Source organism: Candoia aspera, chromosome 1 (genome assembly GCF_035149785.1).
Source record: "Candoia aspera isolate rCanAsp1 chromosome 1, rCanAsp1.hap2, whole genome shotgun sequence".
NCBI lineage: Eukaryota > Metazoa > Chordata > Lepidosauria > Squamata > Boidae > Candoia > Candoia aspera.
In genome coordinates, this window is record NC_086153.1 from 1,143,668 (window position 1) to 1,168,381 (window position 24,714).

Genomic DNA, 24,714 nt, shown 5'->3' on the forward strand with positions numbered 1-24,714 from the left:
CTCTGAGATAACCGCTTCCTCTGTGCTGGTGAAAAGCATGCTATTTTTGGAATTCCTCTTCCTGGTCCCAGCCCAGGAATAGGAAGGAGTCTCCCTTTTCATGCAGGTCATTTGAAGTCCAAAAAAATGGCCAGGGTGGAGAAAAGACAGACCAAGAACTTGATGGGGTATGTTTGTTTATTTAAAAGGCTCGTATGGCCGCCCATCTTAAAGCCAAGCTCTGGGCAGCTCACAGCAACAAACGCTTAAATGGTTTCCAGTGTTTAAACTTCAGGGGAATTAAACGCTCGTATCACACACACCTCAACTTCTGGGTGGTTCTCCGACTCCCTGCAGTTGGATCTCACAGCTTCATCTGAAGCCTCTTTCAGCTGCCACCACCATCTGCACCCCCCGCAAGAGGAGCCCCCTCTAAGCAGCTAGTCCCAGCAGTCTCTCGCTGAATTCCCAGAGCTGCTTGGCCACGTGGTCATCGCGGGCCTGCTTCCAGGGCACCTGGGGCTGGCAGTCTATAAAATACCGCCCGCTGAGCCTTTCAATGCCTTCCTCGGTGGCACAGTAGATGCTGGTCTGAGCTCCATCATTAGGGTCTCTCAGGAAGGGCTTGATGAACCAAAAAAGCTTCTTCAGCCACCATGGCAAGGTGCGAGCAATATTAGTGTTAACAGGTCCTGAAAGCAAAGGCAGTCGGCAGTTGGAGCAGCCCAGGGACAGAGAGGGTTCACCTTCCAGGGTTGCCCAGATGGACCGGAAGATCGCGATGGAGCCGTTTGCATGGCACCCCTTTCCCACGGGAAACCTGGACCCTTTGGCAGTCTTTGAGCAACATCCAATCCAGCCTTTCTTGACCATTTGACCCTGGAGGAACCCTTGAAATATTTTTCAGGCCTTGGGGAACCCCTGCACATTGAAGCTCAAATAAAGAATGAAACTTTCCTCTTTCATGTGAAGTTGCCCGGATTTGAAATAATGTTTTAAATAAATCGTTATCTCCCAGGGAACCCCTCGTGACCTCTTGCAGAACCCGAGGGTGCCACGGGACCCTGGTTGAGAAACCCTGCTCTAATCTTTTTCAGAAGACCAAGAGCTGAAGTGGGTGGGTGATGATGCAAATGGGGGGGGGGGCTGCATCACACCCATGAACCTGTTGGAGTCGGGTGGCTAACAAATTCAAATAAAGATTTCCTGTCTTTTCCCTGAGCTGGTTAGAATAGTGTGTGCTTGTGTAAATGTTAAACCAACTGTGGGGATTATTCATTTTCTGTGCTTTTTTTGCCTCAAAATGGGAGAAAGCTGGGTTGCCAGTGTTCAGTACTTGTAGTCATCAAGGGCATTAGGGGCAGCCCCCCCCTCCAAACAGCTTCGTGGCCTTGGGGGGCACAGGAACCAGCCTGCCCCTGCTTTAGGTCCAGGATAACTGGCATTTCAACTACCAGGATCCTTCACTGCCAGGATGGCCTGGAAGGCACCAGATTGACTGACTGATTGATTTATATTTATTTTTCAAATTTCTATCATCACCCACTTCAGCAAAGGATCGTTACCTTGTCGTGGTGCTGGAGCTTGAGCACCTCAATGATGCCATGAGCTAAACTGTGAAGGGCCACCCAAGACGGGAAGGTCATGACAGAGAGGTCAGACTAAATGCGATCCCTGGGGAAGGTAATGGCAACCCACCCCAGTATTCTTGCCGTGAAAACTAAATGGATCAGTACAACCAGAGATATGTTGGTATACCATCGGAAGATGAGACCCCCCAGGTCGGAAGATGGTCAAAATGCTACTGGGGAGGAACAGAGGATGAGCTCAACTAGCCCCAGACGTGATGACGCAGCTAGCTCAAAGCCGAAAGGACGGCTAGCGGCCGACGGTGCTGGTGGTGAACGGCGAATCCGATGTTCTAAGGATCAACACGCCATTGGATCCTGGAATGTAAGATCTATGAGCCAGGGCAAATTGGATGTGGTTATTGGTGAGATGTCAAGATTAAAGAGAGACATTTTGGGCGTCAGTGAACTGAAATGGACTGGAATGGGCCACTTCACATCAAATGACCACCAGATCTACTACTGTGGACAAGAGGACCACAGAAGAAATGGAGTAGCCTTCATAATTAATAGTAAAGTGGCTAAAGCAGTGCTCGGATACAATCCAAAAAACGATAGAATGATCTCAATTCGAATTCAGGGCAAGCCCTCTAACATCAGAGTGATCCAAATATACGCCCCAACCACAGATGCTGAAGAAGCTGAAGTAGAGCAGTTCTATGAGGATCTGCAGCACCTGCTAGACAACACACCTAAAAGAGATGTTACTTTCATCACGGGAGACTGGAATGCTAAGGTGGGCAGTCAAATGACACCTCGAATTACAGGTAAGCATGGCCTGGGAGAACAAAACGAAGCAGGACATAGGCTGATAGAATTTTCCCAAGACAACTCACTCTGCATAACAAACACTCTCTTCCAACAACCTAAGAGACGGCTTTATACATGGACTTCACCAGATGGACAACACCGAAATCAGATTGATTACATCCTTTGCAGCCAAAGGTGGCGGACATCTGTACAGTCGGTAAAAACAAGGCCTGGAGCTGACTGTAGTTCAGATCACGAACTTCTTCTTGCACAATTTAGGATCAGACTAAAGAGATTAGGGAAGACCCACAGATCAGCTAGATATGAGCTCACGAATATTCCTCAGGAATATGCAGTGGAGGTGAGGAATAGATTTAAGGGACTGGACTTAGTAGATAGGGTCCCGGAAGAACTATGGACAGAAGTCCGCAACATTGTTCAGGAGGCGGCAACAAAATACATCCCAAAGAAAGAGAAAACCAAGAAGGCAAAATGGCTGTCTGCTGAGACACTAGAAGTAGCCCAAGAAAGAAGGAAAGCAAAAGGCAACAGTGATAGGGGGAGATATGCCCAATTGAATGCAAAATTCCAGAGGTTAGCCAGAAGAGATAAGGAATTATTTTTAAACAAGCAATGCGCGGAAGTGGAAGAAGACAATAGAATAGGAAGGACAAGAGACCTCTTCCAGAAAATTAGAAACATTGGAGGTAAATTCCAGGCAAAAATGGGCATGATCAAAAACAAAGATGGCAAGGACCTAACAGAAGAAGAAGAGATCAAGAAAAGGTGGCAAGAATATACTGAAGACCTGTATAGGAAGGATAACAATATCGGGGATAGCTTTGACAATGTGGTCAGTGAGCTAGAGCCAGACATCCTGAAGAGTGAGGTTGAGTGGGCCTTAAGAAGCATTGCTAATAACAAGGCCGCAGGAGACGACGGCATCCCAGCTGAACTGTTCAAAATCTTGCAAGATGATGCTGTCAAGGTAATGCATGCTATATGCCAGCAAATTTGGAAAACACAGGAATGGCCATCAGACTGGAAAAAATCAACTTATATCCCCATACCAAAAAAGGGGAACACGAAAGAATGTTCAAACTATCGAACAGTGGCACTCATTTCACATGCCAGTAAGGTAATGCTCTAGATCCTGCAAGGTAGACTTCAGCAGTTCATGGAACGAGAATTGCCAGATGTACAAGCTGGGTTTAGAAAAGGCAGAGGAACTAGGGACCAAATTGCCAATATCCACTGGATAATGGAAAAAGCCAGGGAGTTTCAGAAAAACATCTATTTCTGTTTTATTGACTATTCTAAAGCCTTTGACTGTGTGGACCATAACAAATTGTGGCAAGTTCTTAGTGGTATGGGGATACCAAGTCATCTTGTATGCCTCCTGAAGAATCTGTATAACGACCAGGTAGCAACAGTAAGAACAGACCACGGAACAACGGACTGGTTTAAGATTGGGAAAGGAGTACGGCAGGGCTGTATACTCTCACCCTACCTATTCAACTTGTATGCAGAACACATCATGCGACAAGCTGGCCTTGAGGAATCCAAGGCTGGAGTTAAAATCTCTGGAAGAAACATTAACAATCTCAGATATGCAGATGATACCACTTTGATGGCTGAAAGCGAAGAGGAACTGAGGAACCTTATGATGAAGATGAAAGAAGAAAGTGCAAAAGCTGGTTTGCAGCTAAACCTCAAAAAAACCAAGATTATGGCAACCAGCTTGATTGATAACTGGCAAATAGAGGGAGAAAATGTAGAAGCAGTGAAAGACTTTGTATTCCTAGGTGCAAAGATTACTGCAGATGCTGACTGCAGTCAGGAAATCAGAAGACGCTTAATCCTTGGGAGAAGAGCAATGACAAATCTCGATAAAATAGTTAAGAGCAGAGACATCACACTGACAACAAAGGCCCGCATAGTTAAAGCAATGGTGTTCCCCGTAGTAACATATGGCTGCGAGAGCTGGACCATAAGGAAGGCTGAGCGAAGGAAGATCGATGCTTTTGAACTGTGGTGTTGGAGGAAAATTCTGAGAGTGCCTTGGACTGCCAGAAGATCCAACCAGTCCATCCTCCAGGAAATAAAGCCAGACTGCTCACTTGGAATGATATTAAAGGCAAAACTGAAATACTTTGGCCACATAATGAGAAGACAGGACACCCTGGAGAAGGTGCTGATGCTAGGGAGAGTGGAAGGCAAAAGGAAGAGGGGCCGATCAAGGGCAAGATGGATGGATGATATTCTAGAGGTGAGGGACTCGTCCCTGGGGGAGCTGAGGGTGTTGACGACCGACAGGAAGGTCTGGCGTGGGCTGGTCCATGAAGTCACGAAGAGTCGGAAGCGACTAAACAAATAAACAACAAAATCATCACCCATCTCCCCCAAAAGGAGGGAGAGGCTTAGCTCAGTCCTTCTAAAGTAGTGTTTCTTGACCTTGGTGACTTTAAGATGGGTGGACTTCAACTCCCAGAAGTTTTCAGCAGGGACTCCTCAACCCACTCTGCATAGCATAGCTGGCTGGGGAATTCTAGGAGTTGAAGTCCACCCATCTTAAAGTCACCAAGGTTGAGAAACACTGTTCTAAAAGATTCCTTCAAGTAATTCCTTGTCCTTCTATACATTTCTAATAACATAGTGTGAAATGTATTAACCTTTCCTATTGCAATGGCAGAAAAGGCAACACCTTTTGCGTGTTTCCTACTGAAGAGCGAGAGGATTCCCGGGAGTCAACAGAAAAGGCTAAAAGGCAGTCTTTATCTTGGTATGTTCCCCAGCATCTCCATGGTTTAATCTTTTCCAAGACAGGCAGGCTGGCAGCATTTTACATGAACCACTTCGGTCTGCCTGAAATCTTCTGCCAATTAGGGGAAGAGAATTTTTAATAACACGCATCGATCTTTCTCCACTTCACATGTTTTGACTTGCCCACCACCTCGATAGCTGAGTGGCAAAGGGACCCACCATGTTCCCAAGGTACAGAGAAGCAAGCTCAGATTTTCCCGTTTCTGCACATGGTTGAGGTTTGTTGCCAAAAACTTCTCAAGATGGAGACATTTGGGGAAAGGGCAAATGTGCCTTCTAAGAAAGCGAAAGAGCAAATGGGGTACATTTTCTTTAGGACAAGCATGTTTGGGGGGGGGGCTGTCAAAAAGTCAAGATGGCAGTTGAAGCCATGCAATCGTAGCCCCTATGGTAACTCTTTTACCTCTTCGTGCACCCCCCCACACACACTTTCCCTTCAACTGAAGAGAGAGAAGAAGGGTTATCGAAGCTTCAGGGTTAGTGGGCAAAATTAGTTTAAGGAGGATAATTGCAAAATGGCCGTGGGACAGGACTTGTCCCAAACTGGGGAAGCTCCTTGCTCTGGCCTGCAACCCCGAGAGGGAATGAAGAAACAGAAACTGAAAAAGGCGGCGGCTAAGGATAAAGGAGAGACCTGGGGAAGCCTCGCCCTCTCAGCTCCCGGGACGAGGGTAGACTTCTCCCTACCCGGCTGACCTATGGAGGGCAATCATGGGTTGCTTTGCAGAGTGGGTTGAGGAAGTCCCTGCTGAAAAGCTGCTGGGGGCAGAAGGACCCCCCCCCACTCGAAAGCGGAAGCGGGGAAATGCTTGGGAGGAGCTTCAGCCTGACCTGGAGGGCACCATATCAGGCACTTTGAGCAGGACTTCCACCCACCTGGATGAAGCGCATAGCAGGTCACGTTGGAGCCTTCCAGCCGGTTGGCTAACTCCCGGACATACAGGATGTTGGCTAGCTTGCTGTGGCAGTAAGCTTTAAAGGCCTTCCACTTCCCCTCTGTCGGCTTGTGGATGTTCTGAAAGTCTATCTTCCCGAACTGATACGCGTCAGAGGCCACGACTACGATCCGGCTAGGGGCACAGCGCTTCAGCCGGCCCAAGAGGAGGTGGGTCAGGAGGAAGTGAGCCAAGTGATTGATCTGGAACGCCTGGTCAAAGCCATCGTCGGTTTGACCATCGCCAAAGATACCTGCCGGAAAAGCACGACGATTAAACCATCCGCAGGACGCCTCTGCTGCTCAAATCATGACCAGAATCCCTCAGGAACGAAGAGAAGCCCTTGAAACCCTCGAGATTCTCAACGATCCCCCCGCTTGATCCTCCCGGTCCCCTGGCATGTGTCTGCCCTGCACCAAAGGGGAGCAGCCCACGCCTTGCCTCCAGCCCTCCCTCACCTGCGTTGTTGATGAGCATGTCCAGACGCGGCTCGCAGCTCAGGAACATCTCTGCAAAAGCGCGCACAGAGTTCAGGTTGGCCAGGTCCAAGATCATGAGGACCACCTCATTGTTCCCACTTTCCTGGAAAGAAGGGGAAGGGACACTCAGCACGGTACGTGGCTGCTGGGGCCAGTGGCTTAGCAGGGGCTGGAGAAATTCATGGCAGACGGGTCTGCAAGTGGCTATCAGTCTGGAAAATTGAATGCAGGTAGTCCTCGCTTAACAACCAAAATTGGGACCAGAATTTCAGTTGCTAAGCAAAGCGGTCATTAAGCATATCTGACCCGATTTTGTGACCCTTTTTGTGGTGGTCTTTAAGCAAACCATGTGGTTGTTAAGCAAATCACGCAGTTCCCCAATGATTTTGCTTGCCAGAAGCCAGCCAGGAAGGTAGAAAATGGCAATCACGTGACCACGGGACGCTGCGACGGTCATAAATGCAAACTGGTTGCCAAGTGCCCAAATTGCGATCACGTGACCGCAGGGACACTGCAACAGTCATAAGTGTGAGAACTGGTTGTAAGTCGCTTTTTTAGCACTTCACAAGTCCAAATCGTCACTAAACAAATGGTTGTTAAGTGAGGGCTACCTGTGTTACTTCTGAGTCAGTGGCAGTTGCAGGGGACTGTGATCAGAGAGGGAAATACTTCTTGGTTCGGACATTTTTTGTCATTTGCTTATAAAAAAACACCATCTCCCGCTCCGGTCATCTTGGCTTTCTTGGTTGGCTATAATTACATTTTTTTAAATTTATTTGTTTTAATTAATTAAATTTTTATCGCTGCCCATCTCCCCACAAAGAAGGGACTCTGGGCGGTTTCCTAGATCTGTTGTTGTGCTCCATAAAATCGTAGCTGACTCCCAGTGACTCTCCAAGTAAAAGCCCTCCAAGCCAGAATGCTCACTGGAAGCAAGACGCATTAAAACGATCGAATTTGGGACACGTCACGGGGGCTGGGACCTCTCTGAAAAGGTGATTACAGGCACTCCTCGCTTAACAACCATTCAGTGATGGTTCTGACTTACGACGGTGCTGGGAAAAACCAACTTACAATGATCCTAACCACCACTGCAGCATCCCCATGGTCATGTGATTACGATGTGGGCACTTGGCAACTGCTTCACATTTATGACCATCACAGAGTCACATGGTCATGCGATCGCCATTTTCGACCTTCCCGGCTGGCTTTTGGCAAGCAAAATCAATGGGAACCGTGTGGTTCACTTAACTATCATGTGGTTTGCTTAAAGCCCACGGTGGTTCGCTTAATGATCGCCACAAAACAGGACATAACATTGGGTTGGATTCACCTAATGATCGCTTCGGTTAACAACCAAAACGCTGGGCCCAATTGTGGTTGTTAAGCGAGGGGTACCTGTATTTATTTTTTCAATTTGTATAGCTGCTCACCTCATAGCAATGACTGGGTGGCGTAAGACGAAGACGATAAAATCAACCACCCACATGACACACCTCCAAGATGAAAAAAGAACAGTTCCTCATTTACAGCAGAGGAAAACAACAAAAGCAACCAGCCAGCAGAGCTTGCTTAACCTCCTGGAAACTTTAGTGCCTTGCAAAACGAACAGGCTCAAGGCTACCCGAATCTCTGTTCCGCAAGGTACGTGCTGTGACAGAGCAGGCACAACTCTGGGCTCTGTCGGGGTGACAGGCCTCGTTGGATCAGGCCCTCCCTGCAGTTCTGGCGGGGCAAGCGGGAACAGTGGGATCCCACAAACAGCCCGCCCTACGTTACGTGGGGCTGCCTCAGGAATAGCCAGCACCTTGAATGGCACCCTTTCCGTTCATCTTGGTGAGCAGGAGCACTTTTCCCACAGGTGTGTCACCCCAACATAGGACGACGTTCTTTCAGGATCCTTGCATTCTGGCTTGATTTCCTAGTATTGTCTACCCTCTGAGTTGAGACAGACTTCTTCATCTCTTCTCAGCTGTCACAGGAAGTTTGCCCTGAGATCTCTACTTTTCCTGGGTTTCCTCTGGCCTCCCCTCCGCCCAGTCTTCTTTCCTTAGGCCAGTGTCTCAACCTCAGCAACTTTAGTATGTGTGGACTTCAACTCCCAGAATTCCATCCCACGCTGGCTGGGGAATTCTGGGAGTTGAAATCCACACATCTTAAAAGTTGCTGAGGTTGAGAAACACTGTTTTAGCTATCTCTGTGGCCTTGTTTGATAGCCAGTGTGTTCTCTGTTCCCTTCTGGCTCTTATTTTGTGCTTTCCAGCTTCCTCTTTTACAATCATTTTCACTTCTTCCCAGCATTCTTCAAGCTCTCTGTCCACAAAATCGAGGTCTTCGTTTCTAACCTCGAATTTATATTCTGAAATAGAAGAATACAAGGTTCTGGGTTCTATCTCATTGGGATTGGATCTCTCCGAGTCTTTTTCAGTCTGATGTGAAAAGCGATTAGCAGCTGATGGCCTGATCCACAGCCACCATCTGGCCATGTTTTCCAGTTCAGCGTGAAGTTTTCCCATCTGTTGCTACGTAAAATGTAACCTGTTTGATTGTGGTCATGTCCATTTGGAGGCCTCCAGAGGTAGAGCTTGAAATAATGTCCTAGCAACGCACATATATAGAAGTCTATCAGCTGTTGTCTCCTGTCACTGCCGAGCTCTAGCCCAGTTTCCCCAACTCCTCCGCTCCTTGGGATTCATTTAAAAGCTCCTCAGCTCCTTTTCTGATACCAAGCACCCAGAGGCCAGTTCCATCCAAGCCCATCTCTTCGGTCCAGACCCAGCTGTTTCCAGAGACCTCCCAGAGCTGAAAAAAACCTCACCACCTTCTCCCACACAAAGATGGCTCTTGTTGGCCTGCGCATGGAACAGCCAGCACTTCTGAGAAACTCTGTCTAGCAGTTTGGAGTTTCCACCCCTATTTAGCAACCTAAACTTTGCTGCCAGGTTGCACAACTAGTATCTGTGTGTCATTAGTGTCAATAATCCCTTGATCTTCCCTGGAGCTCGTCCAGGTGCAAATGAAGTCCTTCATCTCAACCCTGGTCATCTGCCTCCCCCAGAGTGAACGCAGCCCCCCACTACCACCAATTCTGTACTTGGGTTTCCTGCGTTTGGGGAGATTGCAGGGGCCAGCACCCTCAGAGTGCAATGGATGAGCCCCGCCCTGGGAAAACCACCTTCGTGATCATGGAATCTTGCCTGCCAGGCCTAGAAGTAAGAAATTAGTGCCCGTACCTCTCCCTCCTCTATCAGCCCACCTGTCACTCGGCTTTTGCAGGCCTGCATCACCATCAGGAAGAAACCTGCATCCCAGATGGAGAAAAATCATGGGAATCATAGAGCAGCGTTTCTCAGCCTGGGCCACTTGAAGATGGGTGGGCTTCAACTCCCAGAATTCCCCAGCCAGCCTTGCTGGGAGTTGGAAGCCCACCCATCTTCAAGCGGCCCAGGCTGAGAAATGCTGAGATAGAGGCATGGCAGGGCTCACCCATCTGATGTCGTACACAGCTGATTCTCCTCTTGCTCTGCTGCGGCAAGCCAGAATGACACGAGCTCCTCTGCGGGCCAGGTCCACGGCAGTGGCTTTCCCAATCCCTGAATTTCCACCTAGGAATGTCCGGAGAAAGAGTTCACCAAGAATCACCCAGCCTTTGACGGGGGAACAGGAGCTGGGCCCGCCTTTCTAAGGGCATTTGTGTGCCTGTAGAGTGCACTTACAGGTAGTCCTCGCTTAACAACCACAATTGGGACTGGAATTTTGGTTCCTAAGTGAAGTGGCCATTGAGCAAACCCGACCCGATTTTATGTGTTTTTGCAGCAGGCATTAAGCGAATCTCAGCGGTCATTAAGTGAACTGCATGGTCATTAAGTGAATCACACGGTTCCCTATTGATTTTGCTTGCCAGAAGCTGGCTCGGAAGGTCAAAAATGGCGAAGTGGGCAGAAGCACCCCTTGATCCACAGCTATTTTCACTTCTTTCAGCAATCATGCATTCCTCGCAACAGGCCATGTTCTACCAACTGCATTTCTACCCACCATCAATTTCCAGATCCATCCTCCTCAATAAATCAATCTAGATGTCATGTTCACTGATTCAATGAAGTTCATACATCGTACCGTTTCACATGCCATGGCGCTGATGCGTGTTTCTGTTTGGGAGGGAGCTGCTGTGAACCTTGTACCAAGCTCTGTATGTCAAATCAGTACAAAGGAATGTGTCTGGGTTATGTTCTCTGTTCAAGGCCTTTTCCCGCGGACCATCAGAGACCGTTAGGAGCACCTGGGATTGTGAACTTGAGAAGACTCTGCAGGGGGAGGGATTTCATTTGCACTGAGGGTTTTTCGCTTGAATTTGGCACGCTTTCATCATTCTCAGCTCTCTCTGTGATCCTGCACGCTATTCTTTAATATATCAGGTATCTTTGAATTCCTGCTCATGAGTCTGATGGTGTTCTAGAACAGGCAACCATTACACTAGATAACATTCACCACAAATTTTGTTTTGAATGTATAGTAATGTTCATAGCAGTTGTTAATAGTGAGGGAAAAGGGAGATGTTTGTTTCCCACTTCACAGTTTAAGAAATAAACATTTCCAACCTAAGAGGTGACTTCGAAAGACAAATGGGCCAAAGGTCCAAAATTATTCAACCATAAATTTGAAGACCAGTTGAAAGGAATTTTAAAAATGACCTTGGGGAAGATGTGAAAGTGCCATGAAGGGGGAAGGGAAGGAGCAAGTCATTCAGGCGGGGCTCGGAAAAGTGGTTGCACAGTCCAGAGGCAGAAGGAAGAGCGAGAAAGAAACTCAAGATAACTGTCATGACCCCGTTGCAAGGCACACGAGAGCCTCACAATGTGGGTCATGATCATCAGGAAAGAGAGGAAGGATCACAATCAAATCAATGCTCAGCTAATCACCCAAGCGTCCACACCCATGAACTGATCTACAGCTTAATAGAAGGATATCACTAGGTAATCCAGATAAGCATCGATGACACGGAAGAACTCAAGCCTTGTGCCCCGGAGGACGCACCTGCAACCAGAGGACAAAGACGGCAGCCGGGAAAACGCTCAGACACCCATCACAAATCACATCGACACCTAAATCGCCCGTCCGGTCAGAGGAATGGGGACAATGGAGGGTGGAGGAGCACGGGGTCCAGCAAGAGGGTATAAACAGGGCACCATGCCACCATGCCTCCATTCCCGTTTTTCTTTCTGTCAGCACCGTTTCAATAAACCGGAAATCCTTAATCCCTATTAAGTGAGTCCGTGTCTTATTCGGAGCGAGGCTGGCCCTGACAATAACCCACCTTGACTTCCTTTTTTTAAACAGTAATTTGATCAAAAATTACTATTAAAAAGATACAAACTAAAAGGGATCTCTTATCTGTAAACAAATCCTTAAAGCCTCGTCATTCAGTCCGGATTGGTAGAAGTCCATCAAGGGTTACCACAGAGAACAACATACCTATCTTAACCTTGATCAAATAAACCACCCTTTTGTTCCTTGATTTGATCAAGGTCAAAAATAGATAGGTTGTTATGCCACCTTCTGCGGGCAATGTGGGGAGTAAAGCTGGGATTGCCGCCTGCACCTGGGAACGGCAGCCGCAGCCGGGCAGAAACGCCTCCCGCCCGGTTTCCCCCGCCCACTCCTCTGTCCCCTCATGACTCACCCGGGCGCTTTTGGGGCCCTGGCACGTTCGGAGGCGGCCTCGCCCCAGCCGAGCCCTGCGCTGGCAGAAGCGAACGTGAAGCCGGGCTGGGAAAGGGGGCGGGGGCGAGGAGGGCAGGGCAAGGCAGGGCAGGGCGCCGGAAGAGCATACAAACAATACTTTATTGGCCAAGTCTGATTAGACATACAAGGAATTTGACTTGGGTGGGAGAGCTCTCAACAAGCCTACACAACATCAAAATTAAACAATAATAAAGCAACAACGTTATTTACTAAAACCATACAATCAAGAAAGAAAAAAGAATTGAAGGAAAATAATATTACGGCTATGAACTAACACACATTCACATTTAAAGGGAGAATTAAGGGACAGCACACTGCATCTGTTGTCTAACATATGTTCACATCCAACAGAGCATTACCGGCCACGTCGTAGCAGTCATGTCTTACCATACGTTGTCAATCATTATATCAGGCTACATCAATTAGGAGTTCAACAGAGCAATGGCACAAGGAAAAAAACTGTCTAGATGTTTTGACATTCGGTACTCTGCGGCGCTGTCCTGATGGTAGAAGTTGAAGCAGTTCATGTCCAGGATGGGAAGGGTCTGCAGGTGTCTCCTCCGCCCTCCTTTTGACCCATGCAATATGCAGGTCTTCTATAGAAGGCAGGCGGATTGCAATAATTCTTTCTGCAGGCTTAACTATCCGTGGAAGTCTGTATCTGTCCTGCTTGGTTGCGGAACCAAACCAGACAGTTACAGAAGAACAGATAACAGGCTCAGCAATTCCTCTGCAGAACTGTACCGAAAGCTCCTGAGATAGATTAAACTTCCTAAGCTGATGCAGGAAGAGCATCCTTTGTTGTGCCTTTTTGATGATAGTTCTGATGTTAAGCGTCCATTTCAGCTCTTGAGAAATTATGGAGCCCAAGAACTTAAGGGACTCTACCACTAATACAGGCACCGGCCGGGACCGCGAGGTCCGGCGAGCAGCACTGCCCGGTGGGGGACCTGCCGGGAGCTCTGCCGGGAGCGGGGCGGCAACTGGAAGGGGAAGGACCCGCCGAGGCAGCCCCTCGACCCAACCAGGGCGCGGGCGGGGGGAGCGGCGCGCGCTGCGATGCAGGTCGCGGGCAGCGTCGCCACGCCCGGTGCCTCCGGGCCGCGGGGGGGGGGGGGCGAAGGGCCCGCGCCGGCGGCAGCTTCCGACCCGGCTGAGCTCCCGGCGACTCGGCCCCGCTTCGGGCGGCTGAACCGCGGTTCCTCCCTCCGCGCCCCGTCTTCTCTGAGCCCGGCCCCAGTTCTCTCGGCCCGGCCGAGGGCCCGACGCGGGGCGCCGCGGGGCCGGGCCAAAGCGGAGCCCGGGAGACGGGGGGGCGGCTCCCCGGTCTGAAGCGACCCGGTGCAGCCCGCAGGGCCTTGCCTGCTCGCAGCCGCGCGGGGGCCACGGTCCGCTGGCCGCCACCAAGGCCGGCTGAAGCTGGCAGCTCCGCGGCGCCGGAGTGCGGCTCCCCGCGCGAAGGGCTTTCGCCCCGTGGCCCGGCCCCGGCCCGGCTCTCCTCGCGTCGGCCAGCCGGGCAGCGGAGCACCCCGCCGGCGGCCGCGCGGGGATGGGAGCCGGAGCCGGAGCGGAGGGCACCCTTGCCGGCGCGCCGGGACCGGGACCCGCCGCCGCCGCCCGCGCAGCCTCACCCGTGACGAGCACCGTCTTGCCCCGCAGGCCGACCGCGTTCCGGCAGCGGGTGGCCGCGAGGAAGTTGTAGTAGAACAGCGCGTAGAGCCCCAGCAGCAGCGCCGCACCCGCCAGCAGCGCCTCCGCGGCCATGGCTCGCTCCGCTCCGCTCGGCTCGGCTCGGCTCCGCCAGCCCAGCGCGCCGCGCCGCGCCTCCCGGGTAGCCTCGCCGCCGCCCCGCCCCCCGCCCCCCGCCCCCGCCGGCCTGGCGGTCCGCCCTCGCCCCTCGCCCCGGGCTCTCCTGGGCCCCGTCCCAGGCTCGTTCATACTTGCAGGATTCGGTTGCTACAGCGTTACAATAGAGGTACTCCTGACTCACAAAGCATTGGTTTCTTAGTTTGGTCTACCTTGCAGGGCTGACAACCCCAGTATCATATAGGGGGATAGCTATACAGGGCCAGACTTTAAAGAATTACTGCACGCACTGAAAGTGTCACATGGTTGTGCACACCTAAGCAAGGTGTTTAGAGACATTCCAAGATGTACCAGGCTGTGAAGGGACAGAGAATTGGTACCACCGACAGACAGCTGAGGTGGCTGACACTGGGAAATCCCACCAGTGGCTGGGAAGGGCTGGACTAAAAGACAGCCCCGGGGCACTGATCAGAGCAGCACAAACAGGCACTCGGCACCAGGTCCACAGAAGCAGCCGTCTACCACGACAGACAGGACCCGAGGGGCAGGCTGTGCAGAGGGGCCTCAGAGACAGTCCAACACAGTGGCAGGCTGTAAGAGGCAGGCAGGGACAACACACACTGAACGGCACAACCAAGTAGCTGGCATTGTGTACAGGAACATCTGCACAGTGTATGGGCTGGGCTGGGCTGGGCTGGGCTGGGCTGGGCTGGGCTGGGCTGGGCTGGGCTGGGCTGGGCCCCCCCAGGACAGGCAGGTTCTGGCCAATCAACCAGACTTTGTGGTAGTAGACAAGGACTAGAAGACAGTGGTAGGATAGATGTAGTGGTGCCACGTGACAGCAGCATCAGGAAGAAGGAGTATGAGAAGCTGGGGGAGTACCAGGGCCTGAAGGAGGAACTAGAGAGGATGTGGGAAGTGAAGGCCAAAGGGGCCCCAGTGGTGGTAGGGGCACTTGGGGCTATGACCCCCCAAGCTGGGAGAGGGGCTCCAACAGACCCCAGGAGCAACCTCAGAGCTCTCTGGCCAGAAGGGTGCAATGCTAGGAACAGCAAGATCCTGCGCAGAACCCTCACACTCCCAGGCTTCTGGCAGAGGACCTGAGGTTGAAGAAGATGCATACTACCCATAGGGGCAAGAAGGGATTTTTTTTTTAATGTATATATACACACAAACTTATTTCTTTTAAACAAGACTTTCTACCATTTTATCCTGAACAGATATTAAGCCCTGACATTTCCTGTATCTTCTCTTAATCAATTAAACCTTTTTCAATGCTGGGATTTGCTTGGCTTTTTTCCAGTCCCTGGGGAGCAATGCTGATTTCAGGGGAAAGCTGGACAATTGCTTGAACAGCCATTTCCCATTCCTTGTGTTCATAAATCCTCGGTTGAATACCATAAGCAGCCACGGATTTATTATTCTTGCCAGCCAGGCTCCTAGTCGTATCTCTGCTTGCCTCCATTTGCTTCATCCTTTTGGATTCCAGTCCTGAACAAGAGTTCAAACAAGGATGCTCAACCCCACCTCCATTTTTCACAGGGAAAACAGATGCCAAGAGATCAGTGCAAGTACAGAGCATCCTTCTCCTCCTTTGCAACACCTAGAAGGCTGTTCTTGTTCACTTCTTTGGAGAGAGGTTTTTAAATTGCTGGTTTGATGAGCTGCATGCTCCTCCAAGCCGTGACTTGCCTTCTTGCTAAAGTGACTTGCCTTCTTGCTAAAGTGACTTGCCTTCTTGCTAAAGTTGCCTTCTTGCTAAAGTTGCCTTCTTGCTAAAGTGACTTGCTTTCTTGCTAAAGTGACTTGCCTTCTTGCTAAAGTTGCCTTCTTGCTAAAGTGACTTGCCTTCTTGCTAAAGTTGCCTTCTTGCTAAAGTTGCCTTCTTGCTAAAGTTCATTCCTATTTCTTCCCATTGGAGCGAATTTCCAATGTTTAAAAGCGTCCAGCTGTCTCCCTTGTAAGCCTACATTCAGCAGTCATTCCGCACCACGGAGGGACCAGCCTCCTTTCCTTCCATGAACAGTCCTTGCCTCTGACCTAGGAGCCCAGAGTCAGAACTGGCCTGGAGAGAACCAGCTGTTTATCCCTTGATCCTATGAGCCATTCCTTCCCCTTTCCCTCGGGCCAGACACGACAGCAGTTGCTGCTGGCAAACTCTGTGAACAGGGAGAGTTAAGCAGTACGATTGCCTTAACTTTCCCTCGGGTCCTCAGGTAGCGACAGTCTTCCCAATGCAGCTGTTTCTGTCCAGTTGCAGCCACACTTGCCCTTTCTGAACGGAAGCCATCGGTGGGGAGGCCCGGGATCCCTCTCGTCTTGCCAGCCCACCTGAGGTGGAAAAGGGTCTTACCACCTGGAGGGAGGCTGCCTGGGGGGGCAGAGTGCCTGAATGGCTAAGAGCACCCACTTGGTGCCAGGCGTGGTCAGAGATTTTGGTTTCAGGTTCCTGGCAGTCAGTGCAGAGCAGTGTTTCTCAGCCTCAGCAACCTCCAGTCTGTGGACTTCAGTGCCCAGAGTTCTGGGAATTGGCACCCACAGATTGGAGGTTCCCGAGGTCGAAAGCACTGGTGTAGGCAATGCAGTCTTCCCAGGAAAAAGATCTTCTCCCCTCTTCACAAACCACCTGGAGTCCAAAATATCCCCAAGAGCAGGCGGCCAGGCAGTGGCATACAATCACAGCCCAAGGGGGAACAGATTAACCTCCTCACCAGCCACCGTTTGCTAGACAGCTCCGGTGGCCGAGCATTATGCCTCACGGAGCAATGTAGGAATCTCTGACCCCACAAAGGCAGCTCTCTGGAGCGGCGCTGGACTCTGACTTGGCCGACGGAGCACGAGTTGGCCCAGGGAGGCTGATGGGCTCTAGGTCTGGAAAAACGGATGTCGGTCCTGCCAGAGTTGCCTGTCTGCAACCAAGTTTTTCTGGATAGGCAAGTTTGTCAGGATCTGGCTCGCTTTCCCAGCTTGCCCAAGACGGGGACAGGAGCACTTGAGTTCCTGGGTCTGGGAAAGGAGCATGCGCGCAATCGCAGCAATGGCTCCAAGCCCTTGAGGCAGCCGTTGTCACGGTGTCCCCACTTCACAGGGACCGAGGACCACCGCCAGGAAGCCTCCGGGGCCCAGGAATTCTGCTTCCACTCGCCATCCACGCCTCGGTGCAATTCGCCCTATGTAAGTAGCCTTCCTACCGGGCTCTCCCCCCACTGCCCCCGGCTAATAAAAGCAAGCTGCTCAGAGCACTGGACTGTTTTGGCCTTATCCCTCCCCAAAGCGCGCTACTCACAACACACCCTACCGGCTCCGGATCTGAGCCACAACAGGGAGGCTGGATTCCACAGAAGTGCAGAGTGCTGGAAGGAGTCACCGCAGGCAAGATTGCGATGTGCAATGTTCTGTTCTGCAGACCAGAAAAATGCCAGGCTGGCACCAGTGTGTGTGTCTGTGTGTGCACAGGTTCCTCTAGAAAATGACCCCTGGCCTAGTAGTGCACTCATGTGGGCAGTTAAGCATTTGCACCGGCTGACAGAAACGGGCCCGTGGCTTGCAAGGCACAAGATCAGCTGCAGAAGTCGCCCAACGGAAACGCAGGCAAAGCCAGATGCTCCTGGAGGGTGTGGTGCGTGGGTGTGCTGTGCTGTGCTGGAGACGGGGGCAGAAGGCAAGTGAAAAGGGTGGCCAAGGCCTGGGCTACCTGCGCACGCTTTCAATACCGGCAGGTGTGTGTATTAATACAGACAGAATGCCACTGGAACAGCCAAGGAAGCTTTTGGCTTTTTGTACAAAAGACGTCAAGATCAGGAGAGAGCCAACGCTTCTCCAGGGCGGAGGCCGGGAGAGAAGGCCCACGATCCCTCCATCCATCAGACCCTGCAAAGCAGCCGTTCTGTCCCCACAGCACACACCTGGGGGTGGGGGGTGGAGATGGAGGCCCCTTGCGCACAGCCGGGGGGTCATCTCGGGGGACCCTGCCAGCCGTCTCGCTAGGGAGAGGTGGCAGCAGGCACCTCCCCTCCGCGGGTGGGCACCGAGAGCGTGGGCGTGGACCGCGACGGAGCAGGGGCCGAGCAGGGAGAGGGCGTCCACGGGAAATCCCGGCCCACTTAACGGGGAGTCTCGACAGACAGGCAGACACCAGCGAGTGCCGTATTTTGTTGTTTTATATACAGAATACAGGAAAAAAGTTTCCGTAAAGCCTAAAACATCGCAATTACTTCTGTACATCAGAACTTAGCTGCTGAGAGAACAGGATGGTGGGGTGGGGGGCAGGGAGGTATTGGAACAAAAGGGCGGAAACAGGCTTACGACAAAAAACGCTTTGCTACAATAGACAACCGGAGGCAACGTCATACCACACGTACCACTGTACACAGCTTAAAAAACACGGAAAAATGCCGTCAGTTGATGTATTTACACAGAACCCCAAATACTTCTCACCGTCTGAAAACAGGATGGACGCCAGGATAGAGGACCGTGGCTCCCTCGGCCCCGGCCCCCAGCAGTGCCGCGGGGCAGGAGGGGAGGAGGCCCAGGACGCGGGAACGGGAAAAAAACAACCGGCATGAGGGGGGCGCATCTTTACATTAAATAAAACAATGATAGTTGTATAGATTTTGCTGTATGAAAACTGTATTTCTCTCTTTTTTAATATAAAAACTATTGTCACTGGCACAAAATAGAACAAGTTTTTGATTATTTTACAACTGCAAGGGAGCGCTTGCCTCGGGCCACATCCATGAGCCCCCCCTCACTGGCTCCACCCAGCACAGCCTCCGCACGCGGCAGTTTCCTTTCTTCTTTAAATGAAATGTATAGTACAAATATATGTGCAAATGCCCCTAAAACTTGAGCAAACCATAAAAAAATTAAAGTTCTTCGTGTCATGCAAAGGGCATCAAAAGTCTGCGGCCCACGTAGGAAAAAAAGCGGACAGGCGTGGCGCACGGGCGTCTCGCGTCGTAGGGAGGGCTCTCCCGCCTCCCGCTCCCGGCTCCTACGGCACGGAGTTGGACCGGAGCACGGGGACCTGGTGGGCCTTCGGGGATGGCTTCTCCTCCAGGTCCACCTCCGGGACCGAGGCCGGCGCGTCCCCCTTGGGCTGTTTGGTCCCGAACTCCGTGATGCTGAAGACGAACTGCAGGCAGCCGAGCTTGATGTAGCTGCCGTGGTGCAGCAGGGCCGTCCCCTCCCACCCTGCCCCGCTGCCGCCGATCAGGCTGGAGCTGCTGGCTCTGCAGCTGCAGGGGGGCCGGGCCTGCCCCTGGGCCTGGGCCCTCATCGCCACCGCGGCCGCCTCCTCGCTCGGCGGCGGCTCCTCCTCCGGCGGCTTCCGGCTCTTGTGGCGCTCTGGAGGCAGAACACACAGAGGGTGGATGCAAGGGGGGGGGCATCTGCTCTCAAGTCCTGAGCCAAGACAACCCAGCGTGGCGTCCCCTTTGATTACGCAAACGAAATGGCATTTCATGATTAGCTGCAATCTGCGCTACGCTGCGTCATCTTTTGGGGATCCTATCGCCTACGACGGAGAACTGGGTTGATCCCCCCGGCTGGCTTCTACGGTCCGAGAAAGGCCCGGCTCAGGCTTTCCTGCTGCAGTGGCTGGCTGCTGTTGATAATTCCAGCTCACACAAGTGGGAGGGCGAATTCTGCATTCCCTGCTTGACAGCTCGGTCTTGTCTACACACCACACGTCACTGTTGCAAGCGCCACAAAAAAGATTTGAGTGTCAGAATGAGAAGGAAGCAGAAGAGAATCCAGTGAAACAAAACAGTTCAATTTGGGGAATCGGATGCCCATGAAAGAACCAACCTCAAGGAGGCAGCACAGCAAAGTTTCTCAACCGTGGCAACTTGAGGATGTGTGGACTTCAACTCCCAGAACTCCACGGCCAGCATGCTGGCTGGGGAATTTCGGGAGTTGAAGTCCACACATCTTCAAGTTGCCACGGTTGAGAAAGACTGCAGTAGAGGGTCAGCACCGAGGCTACGGGATGAATTCTCCCTGGGCTGGGGCGCCATGGGGTCAAGGACAGCCCGAGAGAAAGATTTCCCAGTGTCCTGGTTAGCTGCGCCTCAGCCAGAAATCTCAAAAGACCGGGCAGTCTGTGTCTTCACCGTTCCAAGGACATCTGAGCCACGTGGCTTTTCTTCAGGTTAAAAGGAAAAGCATTTAGTGGTGCTGAGAATTCAAACAGTCCTTTCTGGACTGAATGCACTTTCCTTTGGCAAAAAATTGGAAGGAGCCCGGGAACACCTTTTCCCACTACAAATTTTATTAAAAGACAAACAAGGCCCTCCTCCTACAACTTTCCTCTGGGTAGCTACAACAACACAGGGGAGTAGGAAGGTCTTGTGTGTTGACACGCCGAGTGCCATTTAGAGGAGGACGGCTCAGCAGGAAGCTCACAGCTTAGAAAGGCACAGACGGCAGCTAAGTATGAAACGAGGTTCCAGATATTCCAGCGTGTTCCAGATCCGGGTGAGCCACATGCCACTCACGCAGGAGCAACGTGTGAAAATGTTTCTCCCTTGCAAGCAGCATAGAACCTGGAGCCAGCCAGCATCAGATACGGGGGACCAGGACGGTCTTGGGGGAGCGGGGGGCGCGCACCTACACGGGGTGTGGAGGCTCCTTTTGGCCACGGGCAAACGGCCCTGGGAACTTACTGAGCACGTGCTGTACTTTGGCAACCAGGCTGCTGGGCGGGACGAGCGCTGTCTTCTCAGAGAAGTCGCACGAGTACAGGACGTTGTCCACCGTTGTGCCGTGCTCGCTGTAGTTGAGCAGCTCGTAATGTTTGGTGTTCTGGGGAAGAGACCCAGTTGCGCCCAATCTCAGAATGGCTGTGGTTGGGGAGAAGCCGGAGGAGAGGCCTCGTCCCTCTCTGGACACCCCCCAACGGTCCTGGGCCAGCCTCAGCCCAAAGCCTGTGCCCCTCCCCTCCTGCTGCCATTCACCTCGTCGTAGAAGATGCAGGCGTGTCTGCCCGAGACGTAGTTGCAGTGACCGTAGTCTGTAAGGCACACGTCCATGTCTGCTCCTGCCGGACAAAGGAGGGGGATCAGAACTGCAGCCCGGGGGCGGCTGTGTGGGTGGGCAGGCAGGCTGTCCCCGCTGCCGGCTGGAGCCAGGAAGTCCTCGGCCAGGGAGCGGGGCCAGGGCACCCGCCCGGAAAGTAGAGCTGGCCCCGATGCCTGCCCTTCCACGTTGTTTTACGTAAGGAACGTTTCAGCTGCTGCCCAGAGGGCGACTTCCTCAGCGAGGGGGGCAGAGAAAGCCTCAGGAGTGCCTCCCAAGCCACAGCAAGGGCTGCCAGGCTCCTCTCCCCGGAGAGCCGTGTGCATTCACCACCTTCTCCTACCCACACCTGCCAGCCATGCAGAGAACCGGCCCTTGCCTGTCCCGATGTAGAGGGTCCTGTAGCACATGCTCACAGCACTGCCCGTGCCCAGGAGAGGGTAGAAGACAGCCCGGGCCTGCACCTCCTTCCTCTGTCCTGAAAGGCAGAAAGATGCCCTGGGTGCCAGGCGCCTCCCGCGGCAGGAGAAGGGATGCTCAGAGCCCAACATCCCCCTCTGGTCGCAACTGGGAAGAATTGGGTTCGGCTCCGCTTAGCTTACCCACGGTCCCGCCTCCCCAGGAAAAGTGGGAAAAGAGGGCTTCTGCATCCCCCGTAGCCCTCCTGCTCCATTTTCTGCCACCTTGCTGCTCCTGGGCCAGAGAAAGGCTCGGCAAAATCTGCCCTGGGAGGAATTTGCTTATCAGGCAAATAAACGGTGCTGCTGTGACAGGGTGCCGATGTTCAAAGGCGACTCAAGAGTTATCGGAAAGCTGCAGGCATCCAAGGCGTCTGTCCTCCTCCGAGGCAGCTAAAAGCAGTGCTTGGGACCCAGACCGGGGGAGGACCGCCTTTGCTGGCTAGATTCAACCCAGCCAGACCACCACCTGCCAGCCGTGCTTTGCTCCAGATCCCTGCTCTGAGCAAGGGTGGGCTCCTCGCATGCTCTCAGGGGTTACTTTGTACTCTGATTGTACGACACTTGGTGAGCAAAGCAGGGAGACAACCAAGAAAGGCGGGGGTCTCTGCCTACCTCCTTTCCAACCCCCTTTTGTGGTGGCCATCCTCCCGGGAAAGCCCAGGACCGAGGCCGCACGGCCTACCTCCTACAGGACTGCTGGCAGAACTGGGCGGGCGGCTCCCCGCGTTGTCGGCCAAGGGCTGGGCTCTGGAAGCGAAGAGCTGGTGTATTCTCTGCAAGGCCAGGAACTTGATCAGTTTCTCATCCAGCATACCGATCTCAATCTCTGCTAACGAAAAGGCGACGGGCTCGATCAGCTGAGTGCCGGGACGGGGCAAGGGGCCGGCCCAGTGGCTTTCAAAGCAACCAGGGCACCGGCAGCAGCCCCGGGGGAAACCTGGGGCCTGGCCGGCCCAAAGGGCGGCGCGTTCGCCCAGCCGGTAACGGAAGAAAGCAAGAGGTGGGCGGCTTGGCCACGCGTCGACGGGAGCGGCACTGCGTCCTCCGGCAGCCTTCGGCGTGTGGGTGTGCGTGTGCACGTGTGGCGGCCGTGGCAGGAACAACTGCAGCCGCAAGACCAGCCGGGGGGCGTTTGCCAGTCCTCACCTCCACTGCCATCGATTAATGCTTTCACGGGACCAGCAACGTCCACTGCAGCCAAAGAACTGGAAGGGAGCGAGGAAGGGGTAGCTAAAGCGGGAAGGGTGCTTGGGCTGACCTTTCCATCTGGAGATGAGAGGAAAGGGAACAGTTCGGTGAGGATTCTTGGTTACCGTTAAATTTTCCAGATCCTGGCAGGCCCCTAAACCAGTTTACGACCAAGTTAGTACAATGAGAAAAGTAAACTCTCAGAAATTGCTATAATTAAGAGTGGGAGACTGTAAAAATCAGAGCAAAAGTATTTCTGGTTGAGAAAACTCTCGTTCTTCCGCCCACTGGTCCACATTCAGCTTCTGGAATGGTCTATACACACGGCTCTCAGTGAGCTCCTGCTGCTGCTAATGCTCTCCCCATTAGCGCCACTGCTGCTGTCTCCCTCTGACCCCTCCTGGGGAGAAAAGGAAGCTGCCTCCCACGGAAATGGACCGGGGGGGGGGGGACCCTGCTTTGGGAAGCATCCCTCAGGCATGAGGGCCTGGGGCTGCAAGAGGGTGGAGCAGGCTCAAGCCAGGGGCCTCGGCTTCTGCAGCCTGCGTTTATCTGGTTGCCACGTCCAGGCGGGACGACTGAAGCTGCGGAGGCCACAATCGCCGAGCACGGCTGGATGGTCACCTCGGCACCACCCAGGTGTCCACAGCAAACCCATCCCCACTTCCTGCACTGGGAAGAGGCCCTGCCTTCTGAAACGGACAGGCCTTTCTTCACTTGGGGCTGCTTGCAGGGCGGGGCAAGGGCCCCAAGCCCTCCCCACCTGGCTGCACACTCACCTGGAGGTGGGGCTGATGAGCAGAAGCCGTGGGCAGGGGTGATGGCAGAGCCACCCTCGCCCACAGCCGCCTGGGGAGGAGTGAGTGCCCACGTGGCGGTCGGGGGAGAGTCTGCTGCCCCCAGATCCGTGGTCAGCAGAGGCCCAATCTGCGCCCGAGCGTTCTTCCGCTGCCACGCGGTGGCAGCTTCCAGGCTGAAGCAAGAGCTGGGGACGGAAGCCAGCAGGGTAGTGACTGGCACGGCGACCTTGTGGGGGCACGGCACAGGCCCCACGGTGTTCTCCGTTTTGACGACTGCACCGGCCACATGGTTGAGAAGCCCACAAGCGGCCGGGGGAGTGCTGGGCCTGGGCCAGGGCTGCTGACGAGGAGACAGGCCGGGGGCCGCCCCACCTTGCCCGCTCGGCCTGGGAGAGGCGGGTGTGGAGGCATCGACGTAGAAGCCAGGGCCGTTGATCTTCACCTCCACGGTGCTGCCAAGGCCATTGGATGTCCCACACAGGGGGGGCTTTGTGGGCCTGTCCGCACATGAAGGGAATGGGGTCTCGTCCTGCAGGGAGTTCTGGGGGAGGCGCCCGGAGGTGCAAGAGGCCGGGCAAACGGGAGGGGTGCTCAGCTTGTCAGCCGCCTGGTGTGGACTGGCAAGGGAGCCGTCGGCCGCCAGCACCGGCTTCACGTCTGCTTTTTCCACCTGCTCTGAGTCCCAGGGCAAAGGTGCCTGCTTGGTGGACAAGTGTTTCAGGATGCTGCACTGCAGGGCGACGATGCTGCACAGCCACTAGGAACAGAAAGGAAGGCTGGGTGAGGGCCTGGGAGGGGCCCCGCGGTCCGCTCCGCCCCAGCCTCAGGACCGGGTTTGCTCCTGACCGGGGCAGCCCTGCCTCGGCCCAGACGTTTCTGGCACGGCATCAGCTGTCTGGGAATGCTGCGCCCACCTGCCTCTGGCAGCCGGGCCTGGATGCGAGCAGGGCCGCTCTTCCGAGAGGAACGCTAATCCTCTTCCCGAAGGCCCTGCCAGAGGAGGAGCCCTGCTGGAAATGTCTCGGCAACCCTCGTGTCTACCAAACGCGCAAGAAACAGGAAGCCGTTTCTCTGACGAGCGCGCAGGAGTCCTCCTGCGGCCAGAG

At 53.3% G+C, this 24,714-nt stretch overlaps 2 protein-coding genes across 3 annotated transcripts in view; both read right to left on the bottom strand.

Moving 5' to 3' along the window:
* Positions 1-159: 159 nt before the first annotated feature.
* DHRS13 (dehydrogenase/reductase 13) lies at positions 160-14,142 on the bottom strand. The gene is made up of 5 exons (XM_063295278.1): positions 13,968-14,142; positions 10,081-10,199; positions 6,574-6,697; positions 6,057-6,368; positions 160-671 (listed from the first exon to the last, which is right to left on the bottom strand). The coding sequence occupies exons 1-5, from the start codon at positions 14,098-14,100 to the stop codon at positions 412-414; spliced, it is 948 nt and encodes a 315-aa protein (XP_063151348.1). The 5' UTR covers positions 14,101-14,142; the 3' UTR covers positions 160-411.
* Positions 14,143-18,284: 4,142 nt separating this feature from the next.
* Positions 18,285-24,714, bottom strand: part of PHF12 (PHD finger protein 12) — a 29,466-nt gene continuing 23,036 nt past the window's right edge. Inside the window, exons 9-15 of one of the 2 annotated variants that reach the window (XM_063295070.1) lie at positions 23,588-24,365; positions 22,767-22,886; positions 22,303-22,446; positions 21,539-21,637; positions 21,099-21,181; positions 20,808-20,946; positions 18,285-19,488 (exon numbers count right to left, since the gene is read on the bottom strand). In XM_063295070.1, the coding sequence (XP_063151140.1) occupies positions 19,136-19,488; positions 20,808-20,946; positions 21,099-21,181; positions 21,539-21,637; positions 22,303-22,446; positions 22,767-22,886; positions 23,588-24,365 (1,716 nt within the window). In that variant the 3' untranslated portion in view covers positions 18,285-19,135. Of the gene's footprint in view, positions 19,489-20,807; positions 20,947-21,098; positions 21,182-21,538; positions 21,638-22,302; positions 22,450-22,766; positions 22,887-23,587; positions 24,366-24,714 lie in introns of both variants that reach the window. The other variant, XM_063295061.1, reaches the window with a different exon arrangement.